The 14,167-nt window shown below is 47.6% G+C and overlaps 1 protein-coding gene across 6 annotated transcripts in view; it reads right to left on the reverse strand.

The window, feature by feature from the left end:
• Positions 1-14,167, reverse strand: part of LOC138515929 (sodium/hydrogen exchanger 9B2-like) — a 1,072,421-nt gene that overhangs the window by 729,780 nt on the left and 328,474 nt on the right. For all 6 annotated transcript variants that reach the window (XM_069630694.1, XM_069630697.1, XM_069630696.1 and 3 more), the window contains one exon: positions 7,501-7,597. In XM_069630694.1, coding sequence (XP_069486795.1) covers positions 7,501-7,597 — 97 coding nt within the window. The remainder of the gene's footprint in view (positions 1-7,500; positions 7,598-14,167) is intronic.

Genomic DNA, 14,167 nt, shown 5'->3' on the forward strand with positions numbered 1-14,167 from the left:
CAAATGGAAGACCGCATTCCGTACTCCCTTTGGACATTATGAATATCACGTAATGCCATTTGGCTTAGTGAATGCTCCTGCGATATTTCAGAGATTCATGGACCATCTATTTGCCGACATATTGTTCCGGTTCGTAATCATCTATCTCGACGATATCCTTGTTTACTCCAACAACCAAGAAGAGCATATTCATCATGTTAACACCGTGCTAGAAAGCCTGCAATCCAGCCATCTCTACTGTAAAGCATCCAAGTGTGAATTCCATCAGAAACAAGTTACCTATCTAGGCTTTGTCCTATCTTCCCAGGGTATTTCCATGGACCCCAAAAAGATATCCGCAGTTGTGGATTGGCCTATTCCATCAGGGATAAAGGACATACAGAGGTTTTTGGGGTTCGCAAATTTTTATCGTAAATTTATTCCTTCCTTCTCAGAAATCATACTTCCCTTGACTTGACTTCTGAAGAAAGGGGTCTCATTTGTTTGGAATTAATCAGCTCAGAAGGCATTCGATATTTTGAAGGAAATGTTTACTTCCTCAACCATTTTGATCAACCCTGACCAATCCAAACAATTCATTGTCGAGACAGACGCTTCTCAGAATGCGTTAGGAGCTGTGTTGTTACAGTCATCAGAACAAGGTGAAGAAAGACCGGTGGCATACTTATCCAAGACATTTAATTCTGCTGAGATAAATTATTCTGTACTCGAGAAGGAACTGATGGCTATCAAACGCGCCTTCGAGGAATGGAGACATTTGCTTTTGGGTTCCCCCTTTCCTGTCTTGGTGCGTACAGATCACCAAAATCTCAAGGTTCTTCAAAATGCTTACACCACAAATAGTAGACAAGCACGTTGGGCTTACTACTTCTTACCTTTTCGGATAGAATTTATTTACTGGCCTGGCAGACATAATTTAAGAGCAGATGCTTTATCCCGTAAGGATTCTCCAACAACTTCTTTTTGCCCCGAAAAGATGTTTCCCAATGCTCGGTTCATTGCAGTACTTACTGATTTCCTGCAAGAGGTACGAACAGCCACCACTCTGAATAAAACTTTCTGTGAAGACCTGGCATCTACTTATCATCTCTCCAAGGAAACAGAATACTACTTTCATGGTACTCAAGTTTTGATTCCCGTTCCTTCTTTACAACTGGAGGTGTTAAAAATCTGTCATGACTCACGAGCTGCAGGACATAGGGGTGTACTTCCCACATTGGAACTCATCCAACGTCATTTCTGGTGGCCTTCTATGAGATCTGACGTCTGGGACTATGTTGCCGCCTGAAAGATCTGCGCTCTTGCCAAGTCTCCTCGCTCACCACCGTTAGGGTTATTAGCAAGAATGCCCATACCAGACGTCCTTGGAAGATCATTTCCACTGATTTCGTATCTGATCTACCGCCATCAGCGAATATGACTACTATCATGGTAACGATCGATTATTTCACCAAGTTAGCACACTTTACTCCTTTGCGAAGATTACCCAATGCTCCTTCCATGGCCAAAATTTTTCTCTCTGAGGTGTTTTCTCGCCATGGTCTACCAGACACTATTGTGTCGGACTGAGGTCCCCAGTACACCTCTTTCTTTTGGCAACAGGTTTGTCGCATTCTGGGTATTAAACGTGCCCTCTCTTCTGGATACCATCCCCAGACGAACGGTCAAACTGAGCGATTGAACAAACCCTCGAGGGATACTTACGGTGCTTTATTTCTGCGGCTCAAGACAATTGGGTGGAACTGCTCCCATTTGCAGAATTTGCGTACAACAATTCTTTGCATTCTGCTCTTCAGTCCACTCCCTTCTTTTGTACCTATGGTTATCACCCTGCCTTTGCTCCGAATGTGTCTCCCTCCGATTCTGGCTGTCCGGGTGTGGATTCTCTGATTGCAGATATCCATGAGGGACAGAGACTGGCTAAACAGTCATTACAGAAAGCTCAGGATCGAGCGAAGAAGTACGCTGATCTTCGTCGTCGAGACTTTAAGGAACCGACCATCGGGGATTCGGTCTGGTTGGCTTCCAGATTTCTTCCTCGTCATTTGGTCCCGTCTAAGCTATCTCCCAGGTACTTTGGTCCCTTTCTAGTCCTCTCCAAGATTGGGACTGCCGCTGTCCGACTTGCCTTACCTGCTTCCTGGTCTCGGATTCACCCGGTTTTCCACCTGTCTCAGATTAAGCCAGTGGTGCGGGATCGTTTTCATCGCGATGGAGATTCTCTCCCGCCTCCGATTCTCACTGACAGTGGTCCTGAATTTGAGGTAGCTGCTATCTGTGACTCACGATTCCATCGTGGTCGATTGCAGTTTCTGATTGACTGGAAGGGTTATTCTCCTGCTGAAAGAACCTGGGAGCCAGCTTCTGGGGTTCACGCACCCTGTCTTGTGCGGCGTTTTTTCCTGCTTCATCCGGGTAAACCAGGGGCGCCCTCCCGGAGGAGGGGGCATACTGTTACACATCGCCGCAAGTGGTCTTTATGGGCACGGACCCGCTTGTGCGGCGCTTTGATTCCTAACATCTTCAAGTTGGAAGCTGGTGATTCTCCCCGACCGGCTGGCAGCGGTCTAGTAGTTGCACGCTCCCTTGACATGCGGACGACCAATCACGTGATCCTTTATCCGGAAACGAAGCGGTCAGTGCTTCGCGTCGCTTCTGCCTTTGACGCTCCGTGAGTTCGTTTCTGAATCCTCTCTCTCCATGCTCTCATTTCCCTTTGTGTTTGTGGTTCCGAATTACCCTGTGATACTTTCTCTCTTCAGATCCTTCCCTCAGCTTTCACTGGTTTCGTTCTCAGTCAGCTTCGCGGATCAATCTTATTTGTCTCCCGTTCCGGCCAGTTCCCCATCTGAGTAAGTTCCCTTCCTCTAGGATTCCCTTGAGTATTTCTACCTGGTCCTCATCTCCTGTTATCCTTCCAGACTCTCCCGAAGCTTTCCTACTCAGCCAGGTTCCAGATCCGAACTCTCGTCCCCTTCCCTCAGTCCTTTTCGGGTGAGAGGATTTCCATTGTTCTCTCCTTTCCTTTCCCTTCTTTGGGCTCTCCTCTAACCTGCTCCCTATTTCTTCCCTTCTCATTCCTGCAGACAAGGTGTCTTGTGTGATTCCCGGGGGTCCCTGTCGGAGACGTCCAACCTTCCACCATTAGCCTGATCTGCACGAGCTGGGATTTCGTCCAGGGTTTTCTTCCCATTGAGGGTTTCCCTGGGAGTCCTGCCCGCTCTCCTGGGTCACATTACCCTGGGCTGAGTGGCCAGGGCTGTCACTGGGAGATCTTCACTGCTGCTTTGCTTTTCCCAGTTGGAGTCATTGATTGCCAAGGTGAGCTGTTGGTGAGTTCTTACCTAAATTAGCACTACAACCGCTTATATTACATTTAAATATACAGTGGAGTAACAGCATGTTTCCCTAGTTCTGGTTTTCCGAACTCAAGTTCTGGAGAGGTATCAACTCCACTTGCTCTTTGCAAGTTTTCATACAAATCCTGCATTATGCTTTCTTCAGATTTAAAGCTCTCTGGTGCATTAGGTGTACCGTATTGTAAGCCAAATGGGGCTACAACATTGTCAGAATGCTCTTCCTCTTCAAAAATAGACCTAAGAGACTTGAACTCTTTCTTTGAGATTGGAGTATATATTTTGTCTGGTTTTGTACCCAGAGGCTTCAACGTCATAGACGTCGTCATTTTCTTCATCAGTGACAATTTTGAAGGGGCGCTTGGTTATGACAGCTTAGTTGGTAAATGTGGCGCGGCTGGTGTCAAAGACGGCATCGAGGCCCTGGCGGGCGTCGAAGGCACCACCGGCGTCAAAGGTGTCAATGGCATCGACGACTTCGACTTCTCCCTATGTCTCGAATGATCCTTTGATTCTTCAGATCAAGGCCTTGAGGGCTCTCGATGCGAATCAGGCCTTTTACCCGGGCTCGAGGGCACGCAGGTTTTCGGTCAAGACCTCTCCTTTCCGGCTTCTTTCGAAGGCTCAGTCAGAGCATGGCTTTGTTTTTTGAAAATCTTCAACATTACTACCCTGAAGGCTTCCCATTCAGCCGGTGTTGATTGTTTTGTAGGGCATTCAACACTTTCAGGGGAACCGCCAGATGAAGTCCACGAAGGTGACCTTCGGCGCCTCCTCTTCGATTTCTTTGAAGATGACGACGAGTGGTGGGAACTGCTCCTCGACCTACGCTTGGCCTTCTTCCTCAGAGGAAAGTCACCTCTCGACTTGTCGGTCGAAGGCCTAGCGGGTCGGGGCTTATGTAATTTTTCCTACCTTAAGTTTCCCCTTCCGTTCCCTCAAGGCTTTTCCCGTCATGGATTGGCACTTGGAACAATCAGTGGTTTAGTGGTCCTTCCCGACAGATACGATGCGGGTCAGTTAGTGACATCTTCGACCCGCAATCTCAGCATTTCTTAAAACCAGACTTCTGCGTCGACGGTGTGGAAGAAGACGACATATTTTCTCAATGATTTAGTAACAATACGTCAGAGCTGAGGCACGCCGAATTTCACACTAAGCAACCGCTGTTTGCGGAAAAACTGAACTGAGGCCAACGGGCACTGCGCGTGCTATATATACCCTTCAATGACATCACCCTCGACGGAGGCCTTTGAGGGACATCAACTCGACACCATCGACGCACAGCGCCCTCTGCCGAAATTCTTTTCCGAAGCAGCTGAAGCCGGACATTACATGTCAAAGATGAGGAATACGTGGGAGAACACAATCCATATGAGATAATTTTACTACAGAATTAGAGAGTCTGGCCATCGGTTGGACCACAAAGGCCCTAAAATACGATATAGCAAGGCAGACATTAATGTTGGTCACCAACCATGCTCCCTTGACTTGGCTGCCCACAGCCAAGGAAACCAACAAAAGAGTCGTGAGGTGGTTATGTGCCCTTCAGTTACACGCCTTTTTGATAATCCACAGAGAAGCCTGTTGGCAAGCCAATATGGATTATCTCAGCAGGTATCGGACTGAAAAACCACTTCGGGGCAAACTGGTAGTCGGGGGAGATAAGGCACAATGTCCTCTGTCAGACTCTATGGACTGCCAGGAGTGGCAAAGGGGACGCTGGGTCATTCTCCCTTGGTCCCCATTGCTGTACAAAACCACCCTTCCCCAATGAGGGACCTGAACCCCCTGCCCCTTTTTGCACAAAAACTGACAATGAGATGGGCACTCTAGTCTTATAGGTCCCTAAACACGCCTTGCGCGAGATCAGCAAGTTTTGGCCCATCCATATCTGCTAAACTGCTTGTAAACCTGGAAACATGCCAAAAAACAAACAAACACTAAAACAGGAAAATACAATTAGAAATATGCCCCCGACCACATGAATATACATGCTCAACAACAGCAGGCAACGGTGTTCTTCTCACAGTTATCTCTCCCTGTCCCTCCATACACACAAATGAAATCCAAAATGGCGACTTAGCTTGCTAATCATTTAAGAAGGCCCACTCAACCTCAAATGGACCGAAGTGAGGCTGGAAGCAGCAGCCAATTTTAGTTCTCCTATAATTGGGAACCACAGGTTTAGACCCTTACAGAGCCCCGCCGGGTGAGGGGAAATCTTCCTATATATGCCAACTGCCTAGTCTGACAGTGTGGTTGTGGTTGGCAGTTGGAGGAGCATGGATTGCAATGTGGACTGTGGAGGGGCGGAAGCTGTTGGAGGCAAGAAGGGGATAAGAAGCTAGTAGGAGATGTATCTAGAGAAAGGGGCAACATCTGGGAAGGTGGCGAAAAGTGGCACTGGGTGGTCATATTAGGAAGACATAAAAGACCCTGGAGGGGGAGGTGGTATAGAGCTGAAGGAGGTGCTGATGTATTGGAAGGGGTGGTTATATCAGGAGGAAGAGGTGTGGTGCTAAATGAGCTAGTTATAGAAGAAGGAGCTGTTAAAGAATTGGAGGAAGTGGTTATATAAGGAAGGGTTGGTTGGTTCAACAGGAGGTGGTGGCAAGCGTCAAGAAGACACCATAATGGCAGAAGCTAGTAACGAACTTAATAGTAGGTGGTGGTAAAAGTTGGAAGTGGTGAATATAGAATGAGCAGGAACAAATGAGGAGACCCGGGATGGCCCCAAGGCAGGCAGAAGCAGTAGGAAGAAAGGTCATAGGAGTAAAGACGAACTTTCAAAAAAGGAGGAGGGGGCCATGGTTACTATCCCAGAGGACGGAGCTACCAAACAGAGAGAAGAAGCAGCGACTCCTGACTCCAACCCATGGACAAATTTGAGTTGTATCTACTGCTGGTGGAGGCGACCCAGAGGTTTATCGGCAAGGGAGTCCAAGGAACCTGCAAGTAAATACGCTTGTTGAGGACCTATAGCATTTAGCTAGCTGACAAGGAGTGGCAATCACCTCGATACGAGGTGACTGGTCATCCCCAGAGTGAAAGACTTTGGTTGTCCCAAAAGACTTTTCCATTCACTATATTCCCTTTTGCGTGGATCCATTTAACCTGTGAAAATGCAGACCGCAAACCAAACTTCCCAAGTTCAATCATTCGTGGGTCCCACTGAGCCTCTGTGAAAGCGCTTAGACTTAATGTTCCAGTATGCAGTGGGCTCTTAGCGCAAGCCCTTCAGTTCACTCTATGAGTGTAGCTGCAATGTTACAGTATATAACATGTTTTCCTCAAATAATAATATCTCTGTTCAGCTTCTTTCCCAAGTGCTTTGGGCTTCTCACGACAGATCAACAATTTTACTCCTCAGATTATTCCTTCTCTGGATCGCCACCATGCCATTTGTTTCTCTGTCTCTCGCTCTCTCTCTCTCCCTCTCATACATAGTTCCAAAATGTGTCTGTAGGCTTTCCCTTGCCTGCCCCTTCGCAGCTGATCCTCTTGCTGTTCTAGCTCGCTTGGATTATGCTTCTCAGGTCAGAGAGAAAAGCTAGGAAACGCTGGTTGTGGCGGCAGCATTTCCAGTTCCTCCTTACTGCTCTGCTCTCACTTGCCAGCTTGTTTGTCCTTCAGCAGGAGTCCTTTCTAGTCTTCTTCCATCTCCACCGGGTCAGTGTGAAATATTGGGTGTGATTGGTGGTCACAGATTCGTCACTTAGCTGTAGCCCTGATCTGGAGGGAGAACAAGACTGCTTGCCTTGGTTTTCTCCCCTTCCTTAGCCATCACCTCTCCCATCACATCTCCAGTGTTGATCTCCCACAGGAAGATTGTGAACCTCACCACTTGCTTCAGGGTGAGACCTTTCATTTGGCCTCACTACTGCAGGATGGATCACCAACACAGAGAAAAGATTGGCAAGAGTACCTCTTTAAGCTGAATGAGATGTGTGACTTGTGGCAATGCTAAAATCACAGCCAAAATAGACCGACAAACCTAGGGTAAAGTAATCAATTTGATAAATGTACCCATGTAAGCAACATTCCTGCTACAACCAAAAAACCTGCTCTTCTCCACAAACAGCAAACACATAATGATGGAAAGGTATTTGGAGCACTTGGCAAATACCCCTCAAGTCAATACCTGTGTTTTGAACTTGATGTGAACCGACTCAACATCTCCCTCTGTGTACTGTTCTGGATCCTTCTTGCTGGTGTCTTCATTCTCCATACTGACCAAACTAAAAGACAACACAAAGACATTGAATTAGGTCTTAAGATCTTTGATTTAGGCATTCTAAATAATGCTTTTTCCATTAAAAACATTGCTTTTATGTGTTCATTCCTCCTCTTCTGAGTGCGGAGAGCAGAGATTTGTATGGAATCACTGCTCTCCTCTTGCATTGCTAATTTCCATCTATTCTTTCACATAGAAAAATTACATTAATTATTTTGTTAGGACTGCTTACCTCTTCTCTGTGTTCAAGGAAGAGGGAGAATGACCTATAGCTTGGCAAAAGGTGTACCCTCAAGCTTTCTGTGTCTCATTCACCAGTAATGAGGCTGAGCAGGGAGAAGAAACTCTTAACACGGCAGTGGGTGGGTCAGGTGCAGCAGATATGTAGCATCACAATACAAATATATACACGCTGCACTGAGCTCTCTAAACAAATGAAAATCTTGCTAAACTTCATACATCCTACATATTTATCATAAATAATTAAGTACAAAACACTGTGACCAGGTCCTCTTCCTGACCTTGTGGGTGATGGGGTCTCCAAGGTGAGTGGGTACCGCCGCAAGCAAGAGTGAGTACTGAAGGCATGGGGTAATCGCATTGTGAACATAGATGCTCCTACCCCTTTAAAGGAAGCTTTGGGCCGCAGAGCCGGCAGCACCTGCATGCTTGGTTTCACTTGCACAGGTGCAGAAATCCCACATAAATTTGTGTAGAGAAAGAGAGGGACTTAAACTAGGGCAGAAACTACAAAAGGCAGTCAGCCGGTTATGGCACAAAGTATTCACTCTCATACAGTTCAGAACATATAGGCTAAGGAGTCAGCCCTAGCTCCTTAAGGGCAGGGCCAAGTTGTAACAAGAGAGGAACAGAACTAGCCAGCCTTAATTCCCGAATCGGAATGTGAAGCCACCCTCGGGAGAGGGGCCACTAGCCAATCCCCACACGAGCAGTAGACACCTGAGTTCCTTACTCCAGAAGGAGGCTGGTAGCAGGGCCAGGGTGTGGCAGGCAAGGAGAGGAATGTCACAAGGGAGGTGGGATGAGCTAGCTCAAGGCTCAAATCAGTGCTGTAAGCCAACCCCAGGGGCAGAGGCCGACTTCCAATCTCCATTCCAGCTACCAAGAAGAAGTACTCATTCAGTGTTGGCTGTATGGGTGAACAGAAGGAGCAAGAGCAGGAGAATGAAGGCGAGCTCCTGGAGCCAGGGGAGTGCAGGAGCCAGGAGAATGGAGGAAAAGATAGACCTTGGTGCCAGGGATTGAAGAAAACAAGGGTTGGGGAAAGGAAGTTCCAGGGGGCTGCAAAGAAAAATACCCATAGGGATAGTTTGTCCCAGGAGGATAGCTCAGCGGCAGCGTGCTCGACTTGGAAACAAGACGACACAGAGCAACACAGGTTCGATCCCTGGGTCCGCGCTTAGAAACCTCTGGGTATTAAGCGCGTTATAAATAACCTATCATATCATATCATATCATATCATAGTAGAAGAAAGATTCAGAGAGGTTGGTGAAAAAAGAACTGGGGCTGGGAAAACAAATATCTGACGGGCTGTGAAGAGTTAATGCACCAAAAGAGGTGGGCAAGAGAAAAGGAGAGGAGTGGAGTGGAAGGCCCACCCATAATGATGCCACGTACTGAGTCTGCCAACAGGCTCCAGTTCAGAGCTGAGACTCTTGAGTAAGCTCCCCAATGTAAAAGCCAGCCGGAAGAATGTTGCCGAAAGCCCTTGAACCTGAGACTGAGAAACAGATGGGGAGAATTAGTGAGATGATAACAGAGAAACAGTGTGGGAACCCTTTAATCATAGGACTGACAAACAAAGACAAGAGAACCAGAGAAGTCCAGAGAAAATGTTTGTGTGAACTCCTTCAACTGGAAGCACGGACTAAAGCAGACAGGGTATTTTCTTCTTAAAAGACACACATCTCTGGAACTAGAGAACTTCTTTTATTTGCACACTCTAAACCTTCCTGAGAGCCTTTTAGGTCATTCGGAAGCATTGCACACATCCTGCTGAATCATCATCCTGACAAATTTGGTTTAGTTAAAAGACTCATTTATTTTTTAACCCAAATTTGTACACTACCCCAAAAAAACCTTTGTCGATCGCATTCTTGTCTTGAGCCTTTTTGCATCTATCAATGTCAACCACACTATAATACACATATACCAATCAATAAGTGGTTCTCCACACCAGATGTTTTATGAAAATCAACTTCAGCTTCATTGAGAATAAATACTTTCGTACAGGTTAAAGTTAAGCGAACTTTGTTACAAAGAGTCTTTCAATGTCCTCAGGTCGTCACAATTCGACCAGTTAGGATTAAAGCCCAATACTCTGAATCGGATTTGTTGTGTAGGCCTATAATTGTAATTTGTCCACACTTGTCTCTAGGTCTCCCACATCAGCTCTGCTGGTGGAACCAAAGCGCTTAAGGAAGCAGCCCTTGTCCAGGAGGAAGGCCAAAACTAGCTCTGGAAATCATAGTCGAATGAGCCAGTCATCAAGCTAGGGAAAGGTGTGAATCCACTCCTTACCTAGATGACTGAATACTACAGCGAACTGCTTGGTGAAATCCTTAGGGACTTTTGACAGGCTGAAGGGCAGGACCGTAAAACTGGTAGCGGACACATCGACAAACCTCAGGCAATTTATTTTCAAAATGTTCATATAGGACCAATGTTTTAACAGTACCAGCATCCTGTTAAACGTATGACGTATACATTAAGATATTTACTATAGTGCATCTCCCATTTTGACTTTCTAAAACATGCTTGCATTTCAGACCTTCCAGGTCAAGACGGTGCCCATTCTCATCCCAGCTCTATATAAAAACATTACCATATGGCCAACCATCGAGTACATTTTGATTAGTCCTCTTCCAAGGAGGCTGTCTCATGAGTGGAGCTTCTGACGCAATGGGCTTGAAAATCGACCCATAGGTCAAAATCTCTGGTATTTTGTTTGTTTGGGATGTATTGACACATGCAAAAAGATATCCTGCAGGTCTAAGTACACTAGCTGGTCCTGAGGTTCTAGGGAAAAAAGGATCTGGGAAAAGGTGACCATCTTGAGCATGGGCATGTCCTTGCACAGGTACAAGTTCAGCAGTCGAAGCTGAAAGATAGGTGGCAGACCCGGCTCCCCTTTCCTCGGCAACAAGAATGGGAATACTATCCCGTCGCCTTCGCTGAGGCAGACACAAGTTGCATCATAGCTTTAGGCAGAAGCTACTAGATTTCCTCTAGCACAAGGGCATTTGGGGGTGGGCTGGGCAGGAAAGGGGGCTTTGTCTGGGAACAATGGAGGAAAGGGAAGCATCAGTCAAGGGTACCGACTTGTAAGGCTCGTTTTTTAGAAGTGATGTTCATCCACTGCGAAACAAACAAGGCCATTTTCCACCACACCGGAAAAGAATGCAAAATGTCACAGTTAGAGAGGTTTGGGACCAGGAGTGCAGGAGGGGACAGAGGAAGCAGACACTATCTATGGGTGATAAAGCCATAGATAACGTGTCTATGATGGGGAAAGAGCCCCTGTCCAAGAACGTTGGAAGTGAAGGAACGATAGGAATGTCCTCTATGAAAGGAGGATACCAATGGTTGCTGGACTGCCAGTTAAAAGGGACTTGGCAGCAGCTTTGGATTCCGTGAATTTCTCAAGTTACTTGAAGCTAAAGAGTTTTACCCCATCGAAGGGCATGTCTAGTGGGTAAGAATTCTATGGATCCCTCGCTGAAACCCTGCCTAAAGTCTACTCCCAGGTGGCCAAGGAAAGGCAGATGCTTCCTGATCCTGCACTTGGGGGTGGTGTACTGTGGGAGGATCACCTGGGAGGAGACAAGGCCCCGGGTGGTTAGGAGAACCCATGGGATGAGACACGGTATGTGTCGTTTGAAAGGAAACGCTTTTCAAGATTGCCAAAGCAGGTAATGGCTTATTGCCATTACAATGTATTTGAACCGCATTTGAATTCTGTGGCTCTGGGCACAAATACCATGAAACGTGACCAAATCTTAATAACAAAAAGATCTTACAAGGTATCTCAAGATAAAAACCCTCCTCGCTCCCAAAGGTATAATGTAAAAGGATCTAGCAATATTGCCTTAAGTCAACTGTCTTGCTCTGTAACAACTAATTCTAACGGTTCATCTTTTATTAGTTCTAAGGGAAATAAATCTACCCTTAAAATCAAAGGAAAGAGTGACCTTTTACATCTTTATTCACGCAAACGTTCAATGCTTAATAAAGAAGTGTAGCATTTAAACTTTGTATCTAAAGAGATTTGCTATTGTTGGAACTTTGGTCAACAAAACTTTACCTTGACATTGAAACATCAAGAACTGATTTAAGACTATTCTATCTTCAATGATTTCCTCGTTTCTTATTTTTGGAGAAGAATTCACTTTGAATCCTGGAAGAGAACTTGCCCAGGTTATTGAGAGGTTATCAAGAAACTGTGAATGTTGTTGATGCTATTTGAATTACCAAATATTTTCTTTGTATTTAATCTTTGATGCGAGGGCCAGACATCTTGTGTTAGAGAAATATCCCTTTAGTTTTGGTTAGGCAGGGAAACCCTCAGAGTTAATATCATTTATACTTTAATAAAATGTCATGTTTTGCACAATCATTAAACGGTAGTCTGCCTTGCATTGCTGACCCCTCGCACTAGGCACTTTGTTTGTTCATCTTGGCATTTTCTTCAAGACGTGTCCCCTGAGCAGAACCACAGAGCTCATCTAACGAGCCGCACAATCAGCCATGTCTAAAAAAGACTGCTAGATCTTCTTGGCAGCCTCTCGGTCATCGTCTGCGAAGTCAGCAAATCCAACTCATCTCAAGGGGCAGGTAATCTACCCCCTTCATCACATTCCACCATGTAAGGGGTTAACTGTCCGCAAAGAAAGGCTTCCCGGGGCAAAGGGCTTGCATCCCATGGCATTTAGTTTCTTAAACTCTGCGTCAAGGGGCAAGGTGGGAAAGGTTGCAGGCTTTCTCCATGCAATGGAAGCCTGAACCAACCATGCTTTCAGGAGTCGGGACAGATGGAGAAGGACAGTGTTTCTTGGCTTGTCCACTTCCAAGGTCAATACAGGGTTAAGCCACACAGCCAAGACGGAGTTAGAAACTGCAGCATTAAATGGGAGCGTGAACATGCTCCAGGATATCCCTATGGTCATGCTGAACCTTGGAGACCGGGATGCCGAACTTCCCACGTGCTGCTTCACTTTTGCAATGTATTGGGGAAAAGCCCATTAAGCCTACGATGTGGAGTCATGTTCATGATCTATTTAGGAGGCGTTGAGGTGACTGGCTTCCCAGAGGTTGGAAGCTAAACTGGGCAAATCTTAATCCTTCTAACAGAGCTCTTATGGGAAGTCATCCATAACCCCCTGCCCCAGTGACTCAAGGCAAAAAGGGAAAGGGTCAGCTGCCTCATCAAAGATCTACCCAAATTCAGACATACTCTAGTCTGGACAAGAGGCCAAGACAAATGTCAATCTTTCCTGTCAAACATCAGAAGGTGCCGTACCAGTTCACTCTTCCCCTGAGGCCTGGCCCTAGCCCACGTGGTGCCCGCCGAAGGCCTGCCAGTGTCATGTCACGCGGGAGACTGGGGTCTGCCGCTCCCATTTCCTCCTGGCGAGTCTACCCGCGCGTTTGCTTTCGGGGACTCGCCGGGAGGGGACTCGCCGGGAGGGGAGCGACGGGCTACGGGGCTGGCGGCCTTCGGCGCATGCGCGGAAGACCTCTCTCTCTGTTCCGCGCATGCGCCGTGGACCGGGCTCACCTCCTTGGTGGGGCTTGCTTTCCAAGCCTCGTTATGGGTCCGCCGGCGTCCGGAAACGGAACGGCTTGCGTCCCAGGCCTCTCGGGCGCCGGCGGCCCATAAAAGAGGCCGCGAGTTTCAGCGAGTCGCGTCTCAACGCGGTTCGCTTTGCTCGCCTCGTTGTTCCTGCCTCCAGCCCTTACCTGTGGCCTGTCCTGGGTCAGCCTGCCTCCAGCCCTTACCTGTGGCCTGTCCTGGGTCAGCCTGCCTCCAGCCATTACCTGTGTCCTGTCCTGGGTCAGCCTGCCTCCAGCCCTTACCTGTGGCCTGTCCTGGGTCAGCCTGCCTCCAGCCCTTACCTGTGGCCTGTCCTGGGTCAGCCTGCCTCCAGCCCTTACCTGTGGCCTGTCCTGGGTCAGCCTGCCTCCAGCCCTTACTTGTGGCCTGTCCTGGGTCAGCCTGCCTCCAGCCCTTACCTGTGACCTGTCCTGGGTCAGCCTGCCTCCAGCCCTTATCTGAGGCCTGCCCTGGGTCAGTCTGCCTCCAGCCCTTACCTGTGGCCTGTCCTGGGCTAGCCTACCTCCAGCCCTTACCTGTGGCCTGTCCTGGGCCAGCCTGCCTCCAGCCCTTATCTGTGGCCTACCTTGGGCCTGCCTGACTCCAGCCCTTACCTGTGGCCTGTCCTGGGTCTGCCAACCTCCAGTACTTACCTGGGTCTTGCCCTGAGTCAGACAGCCTTCAGCTGTTCTCACTCTTCCTGTCTTGCCTGTCTCCGAACTTTATCCTGCAAACCTTTG

This window comes from Ambystoma mexicanum, chromosome 6q (genome assembly GCF_040938575.1).
Source record: "Ambystoma mexicanum isolate Mex_15411 chromosome 6q, UKY_AmexF1_1, whole genome shotgun sequence".
Classification (NCBI taxonomy): Eukaryota; Metazoa; Chordata; class Amphibia; order Caudata; family Ambystomatidae; genus Ambystoma; species Ambystoma mexicanum.